The sequence below is a fragment of the Pleurodeles waltl genome, chromosome 12 (genome assembly GCF_031143425.1).
Source record: "Pleurodeles waltl isolate 20211129_DDA chromosome 12, aPleWal1.hap1.20221129, whole genome shotgun sequence".
NCBI classification, from domain to species: Eukaryota; Metazoa; Chordata; class Amphibia; order Caudata; family Salamandridae; genus Pleurodeles; species Pleurodeles waltl.
In genome coordinates, this window is record NC_090451.1 from 711,004,006 (window position 1) to 711,022,951 (window position 18,946).

General features: G+C 45.2%; 1 protein-coding gene across 1 annotated transcript in view; it reads left to right on the plus strand.

The window, feature by feature from the left end:
• Positions 1-6,850: 6,850 nt before the first annotated feature.
• LOC138267866 (rheacalcin-1-like) overlaps positions 6,851-18,946 on the plus strand; it is a 41,787-nt gene continuing 29,691 nt past the window's right edge. Inside the window, exons 1-2 of the mRNA XM_069217092.1 lie at positions 6,851-6,893; positions 16,220-16,298. Coding sequence (XP_069073193.1) covers positions 16,244-16,298 — 55 coding nt within the window. The 5' untranslated portion in view covers positions 6,851-6,893; positions 16,220-16,243. The remainder of the gene's footprint in view (positions 6,894-16,219; positions 16,299-18,946) is intronic.

Consider the following 18,946-nt stretch of genomic DNA (forward strand, 5'->3'; position numbering starts at 1 on the left):
TATGTAAGTAAGGCTGAGTATCCTGTGTTTGGGGTGTGTCTGCGTGAATGCACAAGGAGCTGTCAACTAAACCCAGCCAGATGTGGATTGTACGGCACAGAAAGATTTAAGTGCAGAGAAATGCTCACTTTCTAAAAGTGGCATTTCTAAAATAGTAATATTAAATCCAAGTTCACCAGTCAGCAGGATTTTATATCACCATTCTGGCCACACTAAATATGACCTTCCTACTCCTTTCAGATCAGCAGCTACCACTCAAACAATGTATGAGGCCAGCCCCAATGCTAGCCTCTGAAGGGAGCAGGCCACACAGCAGTGTACAAATGAATTTAGGAGTTGTACACTACCAGGGCATGTAAACTACAAAAGTACATTTCCTGCCTTTTGCCTACACAGCACCCTGCCCTATGGGTTACCTAGGGCATATCTTAGGGGTGTCCTATATGTAGAAAAAGGGGTGTTTTAGGCTTGGCAAGTATTTTTAAATGCCAAGTCGAATTGGCAGTGAAACTGCACACATAGGCCTTGCAATGGCAGGCCTGAGACAAGGTTAAGGGGCTACTTGAGTGGGTGGCACAATCAGTGCTGCAGGCCCACTAGTAGCATTTAATCTACAGGCCCTGGGCACACATAGTGCATTCTACTAGGGACTTACAAGTAAATTAAATAGTCCAATTTTGTAAGAACCAATGTTACCCTGTTTAAAGGGAGAGAGCATTAGCACTTTAGCACTGGTTAGCAGTGGTAAAGTGCGCAGAGACTAAAAACCAGCAAAAACAGTATCTAAAAAGTGGAGGGAGGCAGGCAGGCAAAGAGTTAGGGGTGACCACCCTAAGGCTGTCAGGTCTAACAGCACAGTTGTCTTTCCTGATGCAAATAAAAAACTCCTGTATGCCAGCTGTAGGAAGCGGGCCCAGTGTGTGGTGGGTACCTATGATACTTACCCCCTATACCAGGTCCAGGTATCCCCTATTAGTGTAGTGTAGTCAGTGTCTAGAAGCCGGGGCTCTCTAGAGGTGGCTGTGGATGAGCAGCCAAGACTTATCTAGGAGACATGCAAAGCTCATGTAATACCACTGTAGTCACACAGCGCTTGCACACATAAAAGAAAACACTCAGCTGTACAAAATTAAAGGAACTTAATTTTTAGAACACAATACCACAAAATGCTAGAACGGCAACCCTCCAATAGGAGGTAAGAAATATGCTATATATATACACTAGTAACCAGAAATAGGCATAGAAAAGATTAGAAAACAGTGCAAATAGCAATACCCAATAGTGACCCTAGGGTGAGCCCAAACCTTATACTAAAAAATGGAATGCGAACACAGGACCCCCACCTAGGGTAGTAAAATGTGTGGAGGAGAGCTGGGAGTGCTAGAAAACCACAGAGGGAAGTAACACAGTACCCTCTAGCGACCAGGAAAGCAGGAGTAAATCACTGCCATTTCCCCAAGCCCCCCAAAAGGAGGAAAAAGAAGAAAAGAAGACACCCAGAGAAGACTGCAAGAAGTAGTGACCTATGTCCAGTACAGGCGTAAAATGGCGTCTCTGCACTCACAAAGTCCAGGAAAATGGATCTGGAGTTTGTGGGGGCACCTCTGCTAAGTGCAGAGTGCCCTCACACACAGGTAACTGCACCTTGCCCTCTGGGCTGAGAGAGCCTACCATATAGGTGACTTACAGTAACCTGGTGTAGTGACCTGTAGTGCAGGCTGCATTGGCAGGAGTGCAGAACCCTTTGCATGGGCTCCCTATGGGGGGCAGAATAACTGCTGCAGCCTATAGGGATCCCCTTAAACCCCAATGCCCTGGGTACTTAGGTACCATTTACTAGGGACTTACATGGGCTGACCACTATGCCAATTGTGGGAAGAAAAAGGTACAGTTTACAGGAGAGAGCAAAACTACTGGCGTCCTGGTTAGCAGGATCCCAGTAGACACAGACAAACACATTGACAACAGGCAAAAAATGTGGGTAACCATGCCACAAAAGAGGGTACTTTCCTACACCAGCCCCAGCATTTTGCCATGGTTGGCCAGGCCAAGAATTGCCTCCAGTAGGCCAGAGCCAGCATATTGCCATTGGTGCCTTCAAAAGCCAAGAATTAAATTAAGTTTGACAGGGTAACTGCAGTCTTGCAAGCAAAACACATTCTCACTCACACTCATTCACTCTCACTCGCTCTCAGTAGCTCACACTCACTTTTGCTCTCAGCCATTCTTGGTGTTACAGAATGAGCCACATACATTTGTGGGGCCCCTTTTGTAATGCAGATAACACTCACAAAGATGTGGCGTCGGTGCTATACTAATGGGGCGTTTCCCGACTTGCGTGGGGTTTTGCCCCTGCACCTGCAACGAGTTATGGATGCGGGCACACAGGCAAACCACTGGCACTCAGTGAGTGTGCTCCCTCAGGGCACACCTCTGGTGGGGAGTATGCAGCATTTCTGGGGTAGTGCATTTTCACTAATAGGGTGCACTGTCCCTGCACTTTTGTCTCAAACTTGAAGGGGGGGTCTTTGGTCTGGGAGTGTGTGGAGATGAGCTCCTACTTTTATGATTTAAAATGTGTTGCAGATTCAGTTGTGAGGTGCCTGTGCTGCGCATACATACAAGTGTTTGTTTCGGGACTTTAGATACCAGTTTACTTTAGGTTTCTGCCTCCAGCTGAGGATGTTCTGTGCACTGAACTGGGCCACCATTAGGGTGAGCAATATGGATGGGAGCCAGGAGGGGGAGCAGCCTCCTTCTGCCATACTCAGTTGCAGGAATGAGGCGATCTTCTGCCCATGTGTCCAGTCTTTGGTGAACATGCTCAGTGGTATCTAGTACAGGCCTCAGTCATCTCCTCTGAGGCTCTTGAACCTCAGCCACACCTCTTGCCCCCCCCAATGGAACCTAAGCAATTTGTAATCTGGAAACTCTCTAACGGGGTGTTGTTACTGAGGGGTGGGTACAACCAGAAGGAAGGAGAATTTTTGCCACAACCCTTTAAGGCAAATTCTCTTCGGGATGGATGCTGTGTTACCTCAAAGATTTTTCAGCACAGAGATCCATCACCGTGTGCCACATTTAACAAATATACCTTGACTCATTACTATGATTGTAGACCTATAGAACTTGAGGTGAGGTATAGATAATGGAACTAGGAGCAATTCTACCTTTTTGTACACAGACATTTTTGGATGGATGGGTTTTTCTTTTGTATTCTGTATTTTGAGTATTTACGTCTTCAGTATTTATTTCTTTAATGCATACGTTCAAATGCTGTCTGCTGATGCCAGGACCTTATGTGTTGGGGAATGATCTCTGCAAGACATTGGGTTACACGCTAAAGAGGGTGAAAACCCATTATAAGAAATAATCATAATCCTTGATAGAGTGAACCACAAATGACAATAAATAAATAAACCTGGGGTTAACCCTCTTGTAGCTTGGCACAAATCGTTCAGGCTTACTTAGAGGCAATGTGTAAAGTACTTTTGCAACATTCAAACACTAAGGAAATTAACACACAAAAAAAACCAATACCAAATCAATTTTGGAACATAGAGAATATTTTAAGGAATATAATGACATAAAAACAACAAAAATCCAACAAATAGAACTGGAGACATGAAGTATGAATTAAAAATAGCACCAAAAAGCACAAAGCGCCAACCACGGTTATCTGGTCAGGCTAGACCTGCTAAAAGTAAAAAAACTAACGCGGACAGCAATGGGACACGGCTCAGATGCAGGAACAAGGTTCATCCTGGTAGAAATGCTACCTTCACACTTTGAAACGTTTTTGGAGAAAAGTCCTAATCAACTGGTCCTCAGCTGGTCGGCCTGCAGGCTGAATTCGAAGAGGGCTTGTTAACATCGGCTGGCTGAAGAAAACCACCTCAGTGGGAGCATTTGCTCCGGCAGGAAGTTTGAGGCTCTCAAATTTGACAGTGGGAAAGCCACGAACAGGCAAAATAAGAAGTCCGCACCCAGGATGGTGTTGTCGGTGGCGGGTTACTGCTTTGTGTTGGTCTCTGTGAAATCCTCTACGTTCCGAATTAGAAACTTTTCTGGAAGTCAAGATTCTTTTGGCGGGGGAAATCAGCATTTTAATTCCGACCAGTGATTAAGCGTCAGCAAATTCCAGCAAAGTCCAACTGTAGCATCTGGTTCTTTTGTAGAGAAGTTCAGAAAACGTTTTTAAGTGTCCAGTTTGCAGTTTTTGGACAGGAGTACACTCTAAAACTAACCAAAGGTCTATGACCTCGGGAGCAGCTGTTGGGGGCTAGGATTCACTGTAACAGAGTCAATTGCAGGGTAAAAGGCAGTTCCAGTTATAACTGGAAAGAAGGAAAAGCAGGAAAGTTGCAGAGGATGGTTTCTGAAAGCTTGCAATGTCCCTGTAGTTCACACTGGAGGTCAGACAACTGACCTTGGAGTCACTTCTAGGGTCCTGGGTTAAAGGCAAGCAAGTACATTCTTCAGACAGGAGGGTATTCCTTCTTCTGAGCCTTCAGAGGTCCAGAAGTGTTTTGATTTCAGGTTCTGGTGTTTGCACTTTTTTGCCCAGCTTCAGCTTGTAGGTGGGGGACAATGCTTTGTCTCCCCATAAATTTGTTCTGGTCAGTTCTCCTTTCTTCCCTGGGTTTGGCAGGTTCAGGCCTTATAGTCTGTGCTGGGACAGGTCCCTCTGAAGTGCAATTAGGCCAGGGCACAGTTCCTCCCTAGCCTTACTGTCAGCAAGACCCATTCCCCTCTGCACTCGGGCTCCCAGGCACATTTCCCAGTGAGGGAGACATCAATAGTCCAAGGCAGCTGGCACAGATAGGTCTCAGAAACCTTAGGCATGAAATTGCTAACTTCGTAAAAGTGCCATTTCCAAAATAATAATTTCAAATCCAACTTTACCTTTACAGAGGATTTTAATAAAAATAAAAATCAGTGTAAGAAGTATTTTTTTTGTCCTGAAACTGAATTTAGCACTTATTAAATTATATCAGCAAACCAGTGTTAGTGTATGGGTGATGAGCTTTGATGCACTGCTAGGAGACTGCAAGACATAGTTTATTAAGCCTGGTGCCTGACCTAACCTCTCCACTGACATGTTAAAACGATGCAGTTTTCAGCCTGATCGGGAAGCAAGTATGTGAAAATAATAGTGTAATTATTCACAACCAGTAGTTGTTATTAGTTTGCATGGTTAGTTCACACAGAGTTAATAGCATCTGTCTACTCAACAATGACACTTAACTCACAATTCTAAGTTTGTAAAAGCATTGCACAAGTGAATGTTGCCAAATGACGCGCTCACCCCTAGATGCTAAGCAGAACGCCTCACACTAGGTCCACAAGGCACATTAAGAAAGTACTGGTAGAGTATTCTAAATGGACAAGTGCTGCTGGACACAGTCTGTAGATGGCCCAGGAATAAGACCAAGCACATGAGTGGTTTACAGGGTATGTTGTAATTCATAATGCAATGCCATGTTATATTTCAGTCGAACAGTGGTTAGTAATACTGTTGTTACACAACACATTGTGTTACAATGCTGACGATTCATATATATGATGTGCTGTTGTAATAAAACCTTAATAAATAGATTTATGGAAACCAGTGTTAGTGTATGGGAGGCCAGCTTTGCCACAGTGAAAAATGATTTGGGAGGTTTTTCACTGGCAGGGAAAGTAAAACACTAAATATAGATGTCAATGCATCCTGCCCTGTGAGCATTAAGGGCCTACCTTAGGGGTGATTTATAAGTATTAAAACGAAGGTTTAGGGTTAGCAAAGATGTTATTTTGCCAAGTCGAATGGCAGCTTAAAACTGCCAACATGCTGCAATGGCAGGACTGAGACATATTTTAAAAGGCTACTTTAGTGGGTGGCAAAATGAGTACTGTTGCCAACTAGCAGCATTTAGTTCACAGGCGCTAGGTAGAGGTACTACCAGATGCCAGGGGCTTATAAGTAAACTAAATGTACTAATCAAGTATATGCCAATTTTACCACATTTAAAGGGAAGAGCACACACACATTACCACTGGTTAGCAAGGGTAAAGTGCATAGAGCCCTAAGGCTACCACAAACTGTCTCAGCTATAGAAAGCAAAAATCTGGGGGAACATGACACAAAAAGTTAGTCATTCCTAGCACTCTCCAGCTGTGGACCCCTAAAGATCTCCTAACCCACACTTCTCGATGAGCCGATGGCTCTCTCTGCAGTTGAGGTGCTCAGTTCTAGCATGTAAGTTCTTGCTTTCTGGAGTGATGTACTTGAGGGGCACACCCCACATCAAGAGTTCCGCACGCATAAATCAAGATGTGCCATGTTCACGTTAACCCTCTTCTCAGTGTTTTACTAAAATATATGCCATTTACTACTTAAGTGGAATTAAGTTAGCTTTAAGGTTGCCACTTCATGTAGCATGTTGCTCGAGGTTTATCTCTGCCCGGAGATGGAAGGCGGGCGCCCAGTTGTTTGTTCAGGTGATGCACACATTGAGGTCTGCGTGCATTGTGCAGTGCATGGACACTAACAAAGGAAGGGTGGAAACCGCAGGACAGCGCAGGTGGCATTGATTGTACTGGACATACGGCTGCCAAGGGGGCTTTATTTATTCCACATGGTGAAACTTCCCTGCTAGCCAAGCCCAGCCCTTGCTCTGTTTGAACAGCTTTTGCTGTGGATAATCCATATCTCCCTTTGTTAGAGGCTCCAAAGTGAAGACTATTGAATTGTACACAATCTATGTTTGTGGCCCAGTTCCTGTTACAAACACAAAGGCAGCAAGCATAGGTCAGCATGAAAGGATGATGTATATATATCCTCACTGTCAGTGAAGTTAGTTCCTTCTGCAGGAGCAGCACTGTGGAAGCGGCCCCTTACCTGCTCACAGGTATCGTTGTTTTGTTTTCGGTATTTGGAGATTCAGTTTCTGTTCGTTGATTGGACAAGTTTTATATCTGAGAGACTCCTTTTCCCTGTGTGTTCTTGGACAGCATTGCATATTCATGTCCAGTGATATGGAAGAGGAACTGGTTTTTGTTAGTGATTTGACATTAAATGCTCGCCTGCTGATGTTGTGTGCTGCTGCTAGTGAGCCCAGAGGTGATGTGTGTTGTATGTATCTCACATTTACAAAGCACAAGCCTCGCTGAAATACAGCAGACTACGGTACAAGGCAACAACATAGGCTTGAGGGGCAGCAGGTTCCTAGGAGTGAGACTGGGCTATTACATCATGGTGGAGTTTTCCTCTAAGAAGAGTCTTCAGCAGTTTCCTGAATTGGAGCATCACTGGGGCGGTCCTGGTGGAGATACTCTTGTGGTTCCAGATTCTGGGTGCATAAAACAAGTAGAGCTGGTGTCTTTGTCTCTGTTGCACGTCTTCGTCCTCAGTCTCACGGTGTCCTGGATGTGGGTTTGCTGAAAGCCTCCCGAGATGGTGAGCTGGTCGCCCTGGGAGACGTGGTGCCAGTCACAATGGCTTTGTAGATGACGCAGCTGGTTTTGGAAATGGTGTGGACCGGCAGGAGGAGCCAGTGGAGATCCATCAGTGCTGGAGTGATGTGGCCATATCTCAGGGTCATTTTTGAGGCATGCTGCTGCATGTTGCACGCTCTTAAGGGGCCCACATTGAGGAGTCTAGGGGGTCAAGGATCAGGGCATTAGCGTTATCCAGATGTGAACAAAAGAAGTCTTGAATGTAATTCTGAAGTTGCTTTTCTGAGAAAGTGTGTCACTTTCTTTAGAAAGAGATAGTGGCAAACTGTCTTAGTTTTTGGTGATATGCATTTTGTGAATCTGAACCACTTGGCAAGGAGTCCTTCCATTCATTTTACAGTTGTAGATGATGTGTTGCTTGTAAATCTTGGTAAACAGGAGGAATTCTGTCTTTGTGGGATTGAGTCTTCTCTTTCTCTGAAGATTGTTTGTGTGATTTTTATATGCAGATGATTTAGCAATTTTGGATAACAGGGATTTTGGAAGTCTCTCCTTCGATCCCTTCCTTAAGGCTTTCAACTATAAAATCCTTCTGTAAGTCCTGCATGGTGCAGAATCCTGAACCATGAAATCCAATGGGATTTTCAAGAAAGAAGCTCCTAGAAACCCCCCCACCTTTGCTTTAAGCCATGAGCATACAACTGGGTTAGCCAGCTTGGTGGCTTCTAGCAGTGAATGCCTCCCTTCATATCTTGATTATGCTGTCCCATTCAGACAGACTCTGTTAGATGAATGTTGGAATAAACTAGATCGTAATGAAATCAAATGGGCTAAACCCACCAAATAGCACATTTGAAGAATAAGGAATATTTAGTTGTGATAATATTGATTCGAAATGATCCCTATGAGCACTGAAATAAGGAATTAATCAAATTACCCTTCAAGCTTCTGTATCCTTCACCTTATGTTCTCTGTGATCTGATATCTCTCTCCGTCACTTTTATAAAATTCCATCTGTAAATTTAGGATAGTTATTCCTCCTTAGACTCAGTTCTATCGGCCACTCTTTCATCACAAGTCGCTGGGGGTTTGTTTCTATCTTCTTAATGCAGAATATGCTTCCCCCAATTTGTTTTTGCTTGTTTCTTATTTCATGGAAGTCATTGTTATTATGTTAAACCTATTTTTATGAAGTATGGTGCAGAGCTCTTGCAAAATCATTAAGAGGAGAAATAAGGTCTATTGATGCCCCAATAATTCTTAGACAATGTTTTAATTATATAAAAATTGAATTTTCAATTCTTTTATGACCCCATTTGGTATTGTTTAATTGTTTTCATTAATTCTCTCTTAGTAAACTTTTGCTTGTTGGAATTCTATATTTTCAATATCTGACAGACATATTTAACTAAAAATATATTTTATTACAACTTGGGTGTGTAAGACCAAGTCTAAGCACTGTTAGGCAATTTTTGTGTCACGCGCTACCACTGTATCAAGCCGTACCAGTGACCTTGGTAGCACAGGGGTCAGATACCACTGCGAGCTCAGTCAACTGCGGTGTCTTCAAGGCTCTGAGGATTAATAAAGTAAAACACTCAAAACATACTCCTGCACAGTGCTGTGGAGTAGAACATCTAGACACCACTTGCAATAATTATACTACCCTTGAAGTTTTATTATTTTTGTAAAAGTTATAAAACGTTTGTTATTATTAAAGCAATATACCCACTAACTATAACAAACTTTATGGTATTACAAACGGTCTTTAAGATTGCCTAACCAGCTGCTCTGATCCTAAAAATGTCCTGAGCTGTTGCACACTTTGCAAGGATTACATAAATGTGCTACCTCCTAAATCACAGCCAAGCGCGGCTCGTGTTTGAAATTGCTAATTTTAGCGCATTTCGATACCTGAGGAGTCCCATCGCCCATCAGCCCATGGACAACACTGCTGAACGGCAGCCAATCAACCAGTAGATTTGTAGAGTTCTTCTTGTCACTTGTGACAGTAACCAGGCGCTGATCGAGACAGCAATCAATCATTCAATCAATCACTAGATTTGTAGAGTGCTTCTTGTCACTGGTGAGGGTATCCAGGCACTGACCAAGACAGTGGTCAGACAATCAATCATTAAATGAATTGATCAATCAATCAGTACATTTATAGAGTGCTTCTTGTCACTGATCAGGGTATAGAGGTGCTGACCCAAACAGAGGTCAGTCAGTCAATCAGACAGTAGATATGTAAAGTGCTTCCTGTCACCCAGGGGAGTAGGAGCTGACCTGGTCAGCGGTCACACAACTCTCCAGGGCGTCTGGTCAAGGAGACGATGACAGCCATAGTTCTACGCCTACTGGGAGGGCAGCAGTGGCAGAGCAGGGACTCACACCCATCAGGTGAAGCCAGGATTCCAAAGAGGCCGAATCAGGGTCAGGCACCATGCCCTGTGCAGTCACTGATTACTGCAGAAATGTGACAAATGCAAAAGCCTCACATGATCACTGGTCGCTGAAGAAGTACCATGAATGCAGGGTGCAGTCACATGGGCCTCGCATGTTTATGTGTCACTGAAGAAATGCGATCAAGCCAGTGGCATTTGATGGATATTACATGAACATCTGTTCATTCAACAGCAGCACAGGGTCATACAGGCATCGAGCACCAGGGGTTCTCACATCATCAACGAAGACAAAACATGAAGGCTTTGAGGACCGCTTTCAAGGGAGAGGGGAGAGGACATATGGTTGAGCAACAATTCACAGCCTTCCATCAGGCACAGAGTCCAAGGCATCCTCACAGCAAGAAATGCATGCTGAATACACTCTGTGTTTGAGCAGGACGGGGTCTGTCTCCAGCAGGGTCCTTAAGCAGCAGTTTTTTCTAGGTCCTCAGCCAAACATCCTTAACATGGCCCTTGCATTTATCCACATGTGCAGAACTCCTGGATGCAGAAGGTGAACACTGATATTCTAGAGAGGCCACCTGATTTCCAGTCAAAGATCAAATGTAAAACATTTGGAAGAAACAAATCACAGTTGTAAGAAATGATATTATTATTTGTGGTGGGTGAGTACCCACATCAAGGGATATTCACAACCCTTGTCAGGGTGAACCCTCCAAGACTCTGAATTAACCAGAGCTCAACCTCCTGGTAGCTTAGCACAGAGCAGACAGGCTTAACTTAGGGAAATGTGTAAATTGTTAAAAAGTTAGCAAAACAGCAGTAAAGGTAAAATGCTAAACAATAAAAGTCCCAAACCAAATATGCAAAATAGAATTAAGTTTAATAAACAAAATGCTACCAAGATAACAAAAATCCAATAATGAGAACCTGAATTTTTAAAGCTTTAAGTAGAAAAAGTACTGAGCAAAAGTAAAGTGTCAATGGTCACTGTAGACCAGGATCTAGTCTCAAATTTAGGGCAAATGCAATGGAGTGGGGGTCAGATGCACCAAGCTGATTGCTCCTTGTAAACGTCTAGAAGTCAGGAAGTTTGAAAATGTTTGTAAATTCCACTGCTTTCTGAAGGAAAAGTTTTCAAAGGTATCCAAACTTTCTTCTGGTGCCCAAACAACCACAGGAGGCACTTAGACTGGATGTCGGGCAGAGGCCAACAGATGATTCCAGTCCAGGGCCAGTTGTCACTTGTCAGCTTGGTCAATGAATCAATCTATCAGTAGAAATGACCTCTCGCAGATGGTTGTCGCACTGTAGCACTGAGGTCTGCCAACAGTGCCTCGGAGTCTATCGGGCAGATTTGCTCATTTTTCAAGCAATGCAGAAGGCAAAGTTGTGCAAAAAGGAGACAGCAGAAATATGCCAAGTCAGCTAAGATATGGTGCATTTTTCCTAGCACTGGTGCACAGTGTGCAGCTTATCACAAAGGCAGGTACCCTTGCACTATAGAGCATTACAGGCAGGATTGTTTATTGCATAAAAACATCTTTATCAGTGTTTTCCTCTTTCTGTGTATGCTGCAAAATGCAGCACACGTGGAAAGAGGAAATAACACAGAGAAATAAAGATATTCTCATTATAAGCCTCACTGGGAAAGGCGTAACATTTTGACGTATTCAAAGGTTTGCAAGTTTTTGTAAATCTGGAATGCGCCAAAATCCATGGGTGGATGCACGGGAAAACCCATGCTCCATCCATGGAATGCCTTCCCAATGCAAGGTAAGGCAAGGCAACGCTACGTGCTGCCTTGAGTTACTTTGTATTTACTAAACCACGAAAAAACACAAAGTTGCTTTGCATGGCTTACTAAATAACAAAAATGATTTTGCATTGGGCTGCACCACAAATGTGAAGTAACCCAGACACAAAATCTCAGTAAATCTGTCCCGTTGACTTTGTTGGATGTACAAGGGGGAGCAGGTTGAGTCCCTGAGTGCTCTTCTCTGGTCACAGATAGCAGGTCCAGTGCTCTTTTGATCTTATGCAGGTCCAGGAAGTGTTCAGAAGAGCATGCCTGGAGTTGCCTCATTTGTACCTGGCACCAGCTAGTGGGTAGAGGTGACTCCTGGGCACTTCCTAACCAATGGGGTAAAAGTTATGAGGCCAACCCTACCCCCTTCAACAATAATTCCTCTTTGCATTACTGCAGGCAGACCCAAAATGTCATGTGGAAGAGCATCTTCAGCATGGCAAAAGTCTTAGGCCACCCTAACCACGGTCCAGCCAGGTAAAGGCTTGTGGAAGGAGGGGTTGTAATCAGCCATGTGGCGCTGAGTTCAGCGCCACCCTGGCTGGTTACAAGCCCGACTGCCGTCATGCCGTCGGGATCCATGATCCCCAGAGGGATGGCGATCCCCTGGTGGGTCCGCCTGCCAGGGTTGTAATTGGACGGTCAGACAGCCAAAGTTGGGTCAGTCCGAGCATGCACGTGAGTGTGGTAGTCTTCAGACCGCCACACTCGTAATGAGGTCCTATGTCTCACAATGTTCTGCATACCATGATATTCTGGCAAGTGATATTATAGCCCTATAAATTTTAAGTTGATCTCTACAAGCAACACCAAGGCCCATATTTATACTTATTTTGCGCCGCATTTCCGTCATTTTTTGACGCAAAATCAGCGCAAACTTGCAATATACAATTGTATTTTGTAAGTTTGCACCGTTTTTGTATCAAAACGCAGCACAAATGCTGCTCTAAAAAAGTATAAATATGAGCCCAAGTTTGAGCAGGCACTGTATCATCTATATTTAGATACTTCTTAATGCCTGGAAGCCCAAACCACTTGTCAAATGACAGCACCACCTTATGGCTTTCTTGCAGGTAACACCTGGGGAACTGTTGAGGCACTTGTGGTATGTCTTTCTTTGTTCCACCACTAGGAGAGTGTTTTGTCTCTCTCTTCAATGTGTTGTCTGGTCAAGCATAGTTGCACTCTTCAATGCACCACCTTGTGAATAGGTGTGGCTCTATTACATGTGCCATGTGGTGAAGTGTTGTGGCTCTACTCCATCTACCACTTGACGTAGTGTCAATACAACAACCTGGGGGGTATTAGGTTATTCTTTGATGCATCACCTGGTGAAGTTTTGTGGCTCTGTTTCATGTACCACATGGTAACGTGTTATGGCACTCTATGATGCAGTATCTGGTGAGGTATTGTGACTGTCTCCAGCTGGTGGAGTGTTTTGGCACTCGTCAATGCACAGGCTGATGAAGTGTTGTGGCTCTCATCTTGGTGTGTTATTATGGCACTCTTCGATGCATTACCTGTTGAGGTGTTGTTGCTCTTTCCAGCTTCTAGATTATATGGCACTCTTCGATGCATTACCTGTTGAGGTGTTGTTGCTCTTTCCAGCTTCTAGATTGGTGTGGCACTCTTCGATGCATTGCCTGGTGAAGTGTTGTGGGTCAGTTCGACGTACCAACTGGTGAAGTATTATGGTACTCTTCGATGCATCATCTGGTTAAATGTTGTGGCTCTTTTCAGCTGGTAAAGTCTTGTGGCTCTGTTTCATGCACCACGCGGTAACTTGTTATGGCAACTTTTGGATGCACTTTCTGGGGAAGTGTTGTGACTCTCTACAGCTGGTAGGGTGCTGTGTGGCACTCTTCCATGCACTGCCTGATGAAGGGTTGTGGCTCTGTTTGAAGCACCACCTGATGATGTTTTCTATATACCACCTGGTGATGTATTGCACTCTTCGACGCACAATCTGGGGAAGTGCAGTTACTTTCTTCAACAGGTGGACTGTTGATTTACTCTTTGATGCATTACCTGGTGAAGTGTTGTTGCTCTCCTTAGCTGATGGATTGTTGTGGTTCTGTTTCATGCACCACGTAGTGACATGTTATGGCACTCTTGGATGCACTATCTGGGGAAGTGTTGTGACTCTCTACAGCTGGTGGAGTGTTGTTTTACTCTTTGATGCATTACCTGGTGAAGTGTTGTTGCTCTCTATAGCTGATGGATTGTTGTGGAAGTCTTCGGTGTACTGCCTGATGAAGTGTTGTGGCTCTGTTTGATACACCACCTGTTAACATGTTGTGGTTGTGTTTGCTACACCACCTGTGACGTGTTTTGGCTCTGTTCTATGTAACACCTGGTGCAGTATTATGGGACTCTTTGATGCATTACCTGGTGAAGTGTTGTTGCTCTCTCTAGCAGGTGGTGTGTTGTGGCACTCTTCGATGCACTGTCCGATGAAGTGTTGTGGTTCTGCTCGATACACCACCACCTGGTGACGTGTTGTGCATCTGCTCGATACACCACCACCTGGTGACGTGTTGTGGATCTGTTCTGTTTAACACCTGGTGAAGTATTATGGCACTCTTCACTGCTCCCATGGTGAAATGATGAGGCTCTTGCCAGCTTGTGGAGTGTTGTGGCACTCTTCGATGCACTGCCTGATGAAGTGTTGTGGATTGGTACCACCTATGAATACCTCAGCTTCCAAGGATAATATGATTCTAAAACCTCTTCCCCTACTCTAGCAAGAGTACTGTTGATGCTCCTGGATTTATGCACTGCCAAAGATCTCAGTGCCTGCGAGAGGGCACACTCCATTCTTGCCAAAAGTGCCAGCGAAGCTCAGAACTAGAATCTTCCTGCTCTGTCTCTGTTTGCACCTGTCAGCCTTCCACCACTCATCGTTTATCCTTTCCTTTCTCTCTCTGTCCTGGTGACTGGTCCTTCCAATTTCTCCTCTTCTGCACACTAGCCTTGACCCTCCTCTTAGGCACCATGCTAACAAGTCTTGACCTCACAGTTTGGTCTTTAAAGTTATTAATAAGTCCTATTTAGAGCTTTCAACTTGTTTGCAAATTAATTTATCCTCCAGCTTGTGATTAGGACTTTAGACATGAGGATGCACAAACGAGTTAAACTTACAATGATGCAGGCAGATTACAAAGGACCAGCACAGTAAACTGCCTAGTTTCAGAGAAGGGAGAAAATATACATGCACCGTGTACCGTGCCTGGTAAATGCATCTCACCAGTGAAGATATGTTTACAGGGTGTGATAAATAACCCACTCTATTCATAGAAGTTGTAGTCGGTGCCTTGGTGATCCTTTCATGAACCGTCATCTGCAGTTCCTGTTTATTCTCTAGGTGTAGGTTATTCATGCAAGACACCACCTTGGTGTTTTTCAACATAATCAAGCATCCTGTAAATATACATGTAAAGTGTTGTTTATCATGTATCACTGCATCTCTTTTTTCGAACCTATAACATGCTGAAGAAAGCTAGGGGTGTGCAGAACTCGCAGAGTTACATGATAACCTAGTGACATTCTGCAGAGTTCTGCAAATGGGTGGAATTAGGCATGTTGCACTGATTTTTAGCACCAGGAACTCGTTCCCTACTGAAACTTCTGCACAAACAGCACCACGAGGCGAGCCAGGGAGTATTGCTTCTTGAGCTGATTTTGCTGCCGCTTCTACTCAAGCGGCAGCTTTCTAAGTGTGAACCGGACTCGACAGCACACGTTGGGGAAATCTTGCAGAGTGCCCGCCTAGCAACCAAAAGTCGTGATAGGAGATGCCAAATCTCGCTCGTACTCGGAAACTTACCGTTGGGGAGGTGCCCACGAGAAAAAACTCTACCACACAGCGGTTGGTGGGATTTGGCCAGAACTCTGACTAACATGTGTAATGCGGAGTTGCCAAAACGCCACTGACTCTGCCGGCGGAGTGAAATTTATCACCACCCTGTATACAAAGCCACAAAAATAAAAAGGAAATGAACCACCACACATTGAACGGCATCAGAGCATGAAAGTTATCACTAACCCAAAGAAATGTTGGCCAGTCTTGCCTCTGGGACACATCTCGGTCACCTTCCACTTCCAGCACAATGACATGGTAGTCTCAGCCACCTTCCCAGGGCTGTAATGTGCAGAGGGACCACGGGTGCCATGGAGAGACCGGCTCTCCTCCACCTGAGGAAGAGTTGATCTCAACCGCTACAAAATAACCTGCAGAACTGAGTCTGGTGTTTTTACTTAAGGTACATGTTAATTATACTGTTCCTCTGCCCCTACCACAGCCACCCATACCCCTAACATCACTAACTTTGGAGGTACCACTGGTTCCTTAATCAGTGAAGCAGAGGCCCAAACAAAACACTGCAAAGAGTCAACCTGACATTGATATTAAGTCTGTTTTCTTCCCTAGTTTTCACACTGCCCGAGGTGTTCTCATCCCAATCTTTGTACACATTTTTCAGGAGAACAATTAAAAACCCATCTTCAGTGTTGAAGCTGCCTTGTATGTGGTTTAGTTGCTGAAGGTAAACATGTGCTTCTTTTTCAGATTAGTTCAATCCGAGCAGCTGCCATGTTTGTGGTTCTCCTCTGTTCCCTACCTCTGGCCCTCACAGCCTTGGCCCCAGGTGAGTTCTGTCTCTTTTCTGAAGAAGGTTTGTTCCTGTGGGGGAGCTGTGCAGTGAACAGCTGCAGGGGAGGAACCTGCAGATTTGAGTGACACTGGTTCATCTTCCTAGGGCTGCCCTCTGAGCCGGCCGACCTCCCTCGTTTACTGTTGTTTTTTTACAAACTGAATTACTAGCAAAGGTGCCCCCACGGTGTCCAGGACCAATTCCCCGGACTTCGTGAGCGCGGGGATACCATCACATGCGTGCACTTCATATATGTCAATACATGTATGTAGCTTCACAATGGTAATTCCAAATATGGCCATGTGAGGTGACTAAGATCATGGAATTGACCCCCCCAATCCAAATTTGGTATTGGGGGGACAGTCCCATGCACCCTGGGGGCTCCACCATGGACCCCTAGTAGTGCCAAACCAGCTCTCTGAGGTTTCCACTGCAGCCCCAGCTACTGCCACATCACAGTCAGGTTTCTGCCCTCCTGGGGATTGATCAGATAAATCCCAGAAAGGCAGAACAATGCATTTCCTTTAGGAGAGGGGTATTACACCCTCTCCCATTGGAAATAGGTGTTGCAGGCTTGGGAGGGGTATCCTCCCAGAGCCTCTGGAAATGCTTTGAAGGGCACAAATGGTGCCCACTTAGCATAATCCAGTCTACACCAGTTCCGGGACCCCCAGTCCGTGCTTTGGCGCAAAACTGGACAAAGGAAAGGGGAGTGACCACTCCCCTGTCCATCACCACCCCAAGGGTGGTGCCCAGAGCTCCTCCAGAGTGTCCCAGGCATTAGCCATTTTGGATTCCAAGGTGTGGGGACCTTCTGGAGACCTCTGAGTGGCCAGTGCCAGCAGGAGACGTCAGAGACCCCTCCTGATAGCTGCATATCTGGGTAGGTAGCCAATCCCCCTCACAGGGCTATTTAGGGTCTCTCATCTGGGTGTTTCCTCAGATTCGGTTTGCAAGATTCCTCCAGGACTCCTCTGCATCCTCTGCTTCACCTTCTGACCGTTGGATCAACAGCAGACTGCTCCAGGAACCGATGTAACTGCAACAAAGTATCCAGGAAGGCTCCTGTGACCTGCAACTTCAGCTCCTGCCAGCATTTGCAACAGTTTCCAAGTTGTACATGCTCTGATGACTCCCTGTCTTCACCCTGCACCAGAAGAACCAAAGGAATCTTCAGTGGAGTGACAGAGTCACTTCCCTGCTTCGGCAGGCTCCCTTATGTGACGGCTACAGGTACTCTAGGACTCCTCACCTGATGAGGAGTGTGCTCCCTGGAACACAGGTGGTGGACCCAAGTGAGCCAGACTGTCCAAAGGTCTAGCTGTCCAAATTTGGTGGAGGTAAGAGCTTGCCTCCCCGTGCTGCGACAGTACCCCTGTGCATCGCGTCTTCTGAAGCTCCTTGGGCTGTGCACTTCTTTCAAAAGTTCTTTGTGCACAGAAAAGCCCAGGTCCCCAGCACTCCATCCTGCGATGCAGCTTCCTGAATTGTTCTTCAGCGGCATGGGATCCTGCAGTGTAGTGCTGCGACGACCGAACTTTGCATTTTCTTTGTCTCCGTGTTCTGTGACTCCCGTGAGTGCTGCCTGGTCTATAGAGGGCTCTCTGAAGTGCTGAAAGCCCCCTCTGTCTCCTCAGTCCAAGTTGAGACCCCAAGGTCCCTCCTGGGTCCAGGCAGCTCCTCTTTGACACAAACCACGTACTTGCTTCAACCAAGGCTTGTTGGCGGAATCCAGCAAAGCAAACATCCTGCATCCAACAACTCGACGTGGCCAGCAAAGATTGACTCACATGTTAATGACAATGTTTTCCCTAAACAGACTTTTCTTAAATAAAAAAATCTTTAAACATTACCATGCATAATGCAACATTTCTGATTGGTTTGCATCATGCAAGGCGATGCAAACCCTTAAGTGATATTTACTATGTCACGCTGAACCACCTTGCCTGGCTCTCTGTGGCATAGTAAGTCTGGAGTAATTTTGGTGAATTCTTTGGGCGTTCCCAGGTGAGGCGTAACAAGGAGAAATATCTTCATTTCTCCTCATCTTTTCATTTTTTTATATGTGCTGCATTCTACATCACACACAGAAAGAGGAAGAAGCCTTAGAGGATTGTTTTTGTGTAGGAAAGTGTCCCTTCCTGTTTAAAAAAAAATCCTGGCTGTAATGCAGGCACCCTTGCACCATGGTGCAAGGGTGCCTGCATCAGTGCTAGGGTGCACTCAGTGTGCCAGCACAAGGACAGAGCAGAAATGGACTATATCTTGTTAGGTATGGAGCATTCGTGCCTTCACCCTGTCAAGCAAAACAACATGATGCAGTCACACAGTCCACTGTTAGATATGTCTTGTGCTGGTCCAGCAATGGGCTGTGGCCAAGTGACCTCACTCTTTTGTAGGCACTGTACACGGTGGGTGCAACCAGAAAAACACAACCACAGCCTTACACTCCAACTGCAGACGTACTGTGATCACACTCAGCCACACTCCCCACTCTTGATTAATGGTGGACTGTACTTGGTTCAACTTTCCAACAAGACTTCCTATCACTAGAGGTGCTTTGTTGTGAACCTCCGGCTGATGCCCTGTTGGTGCTTTTTATGGGTGTCAATGCCACGTGTGCAATACACATTGATGGGTGT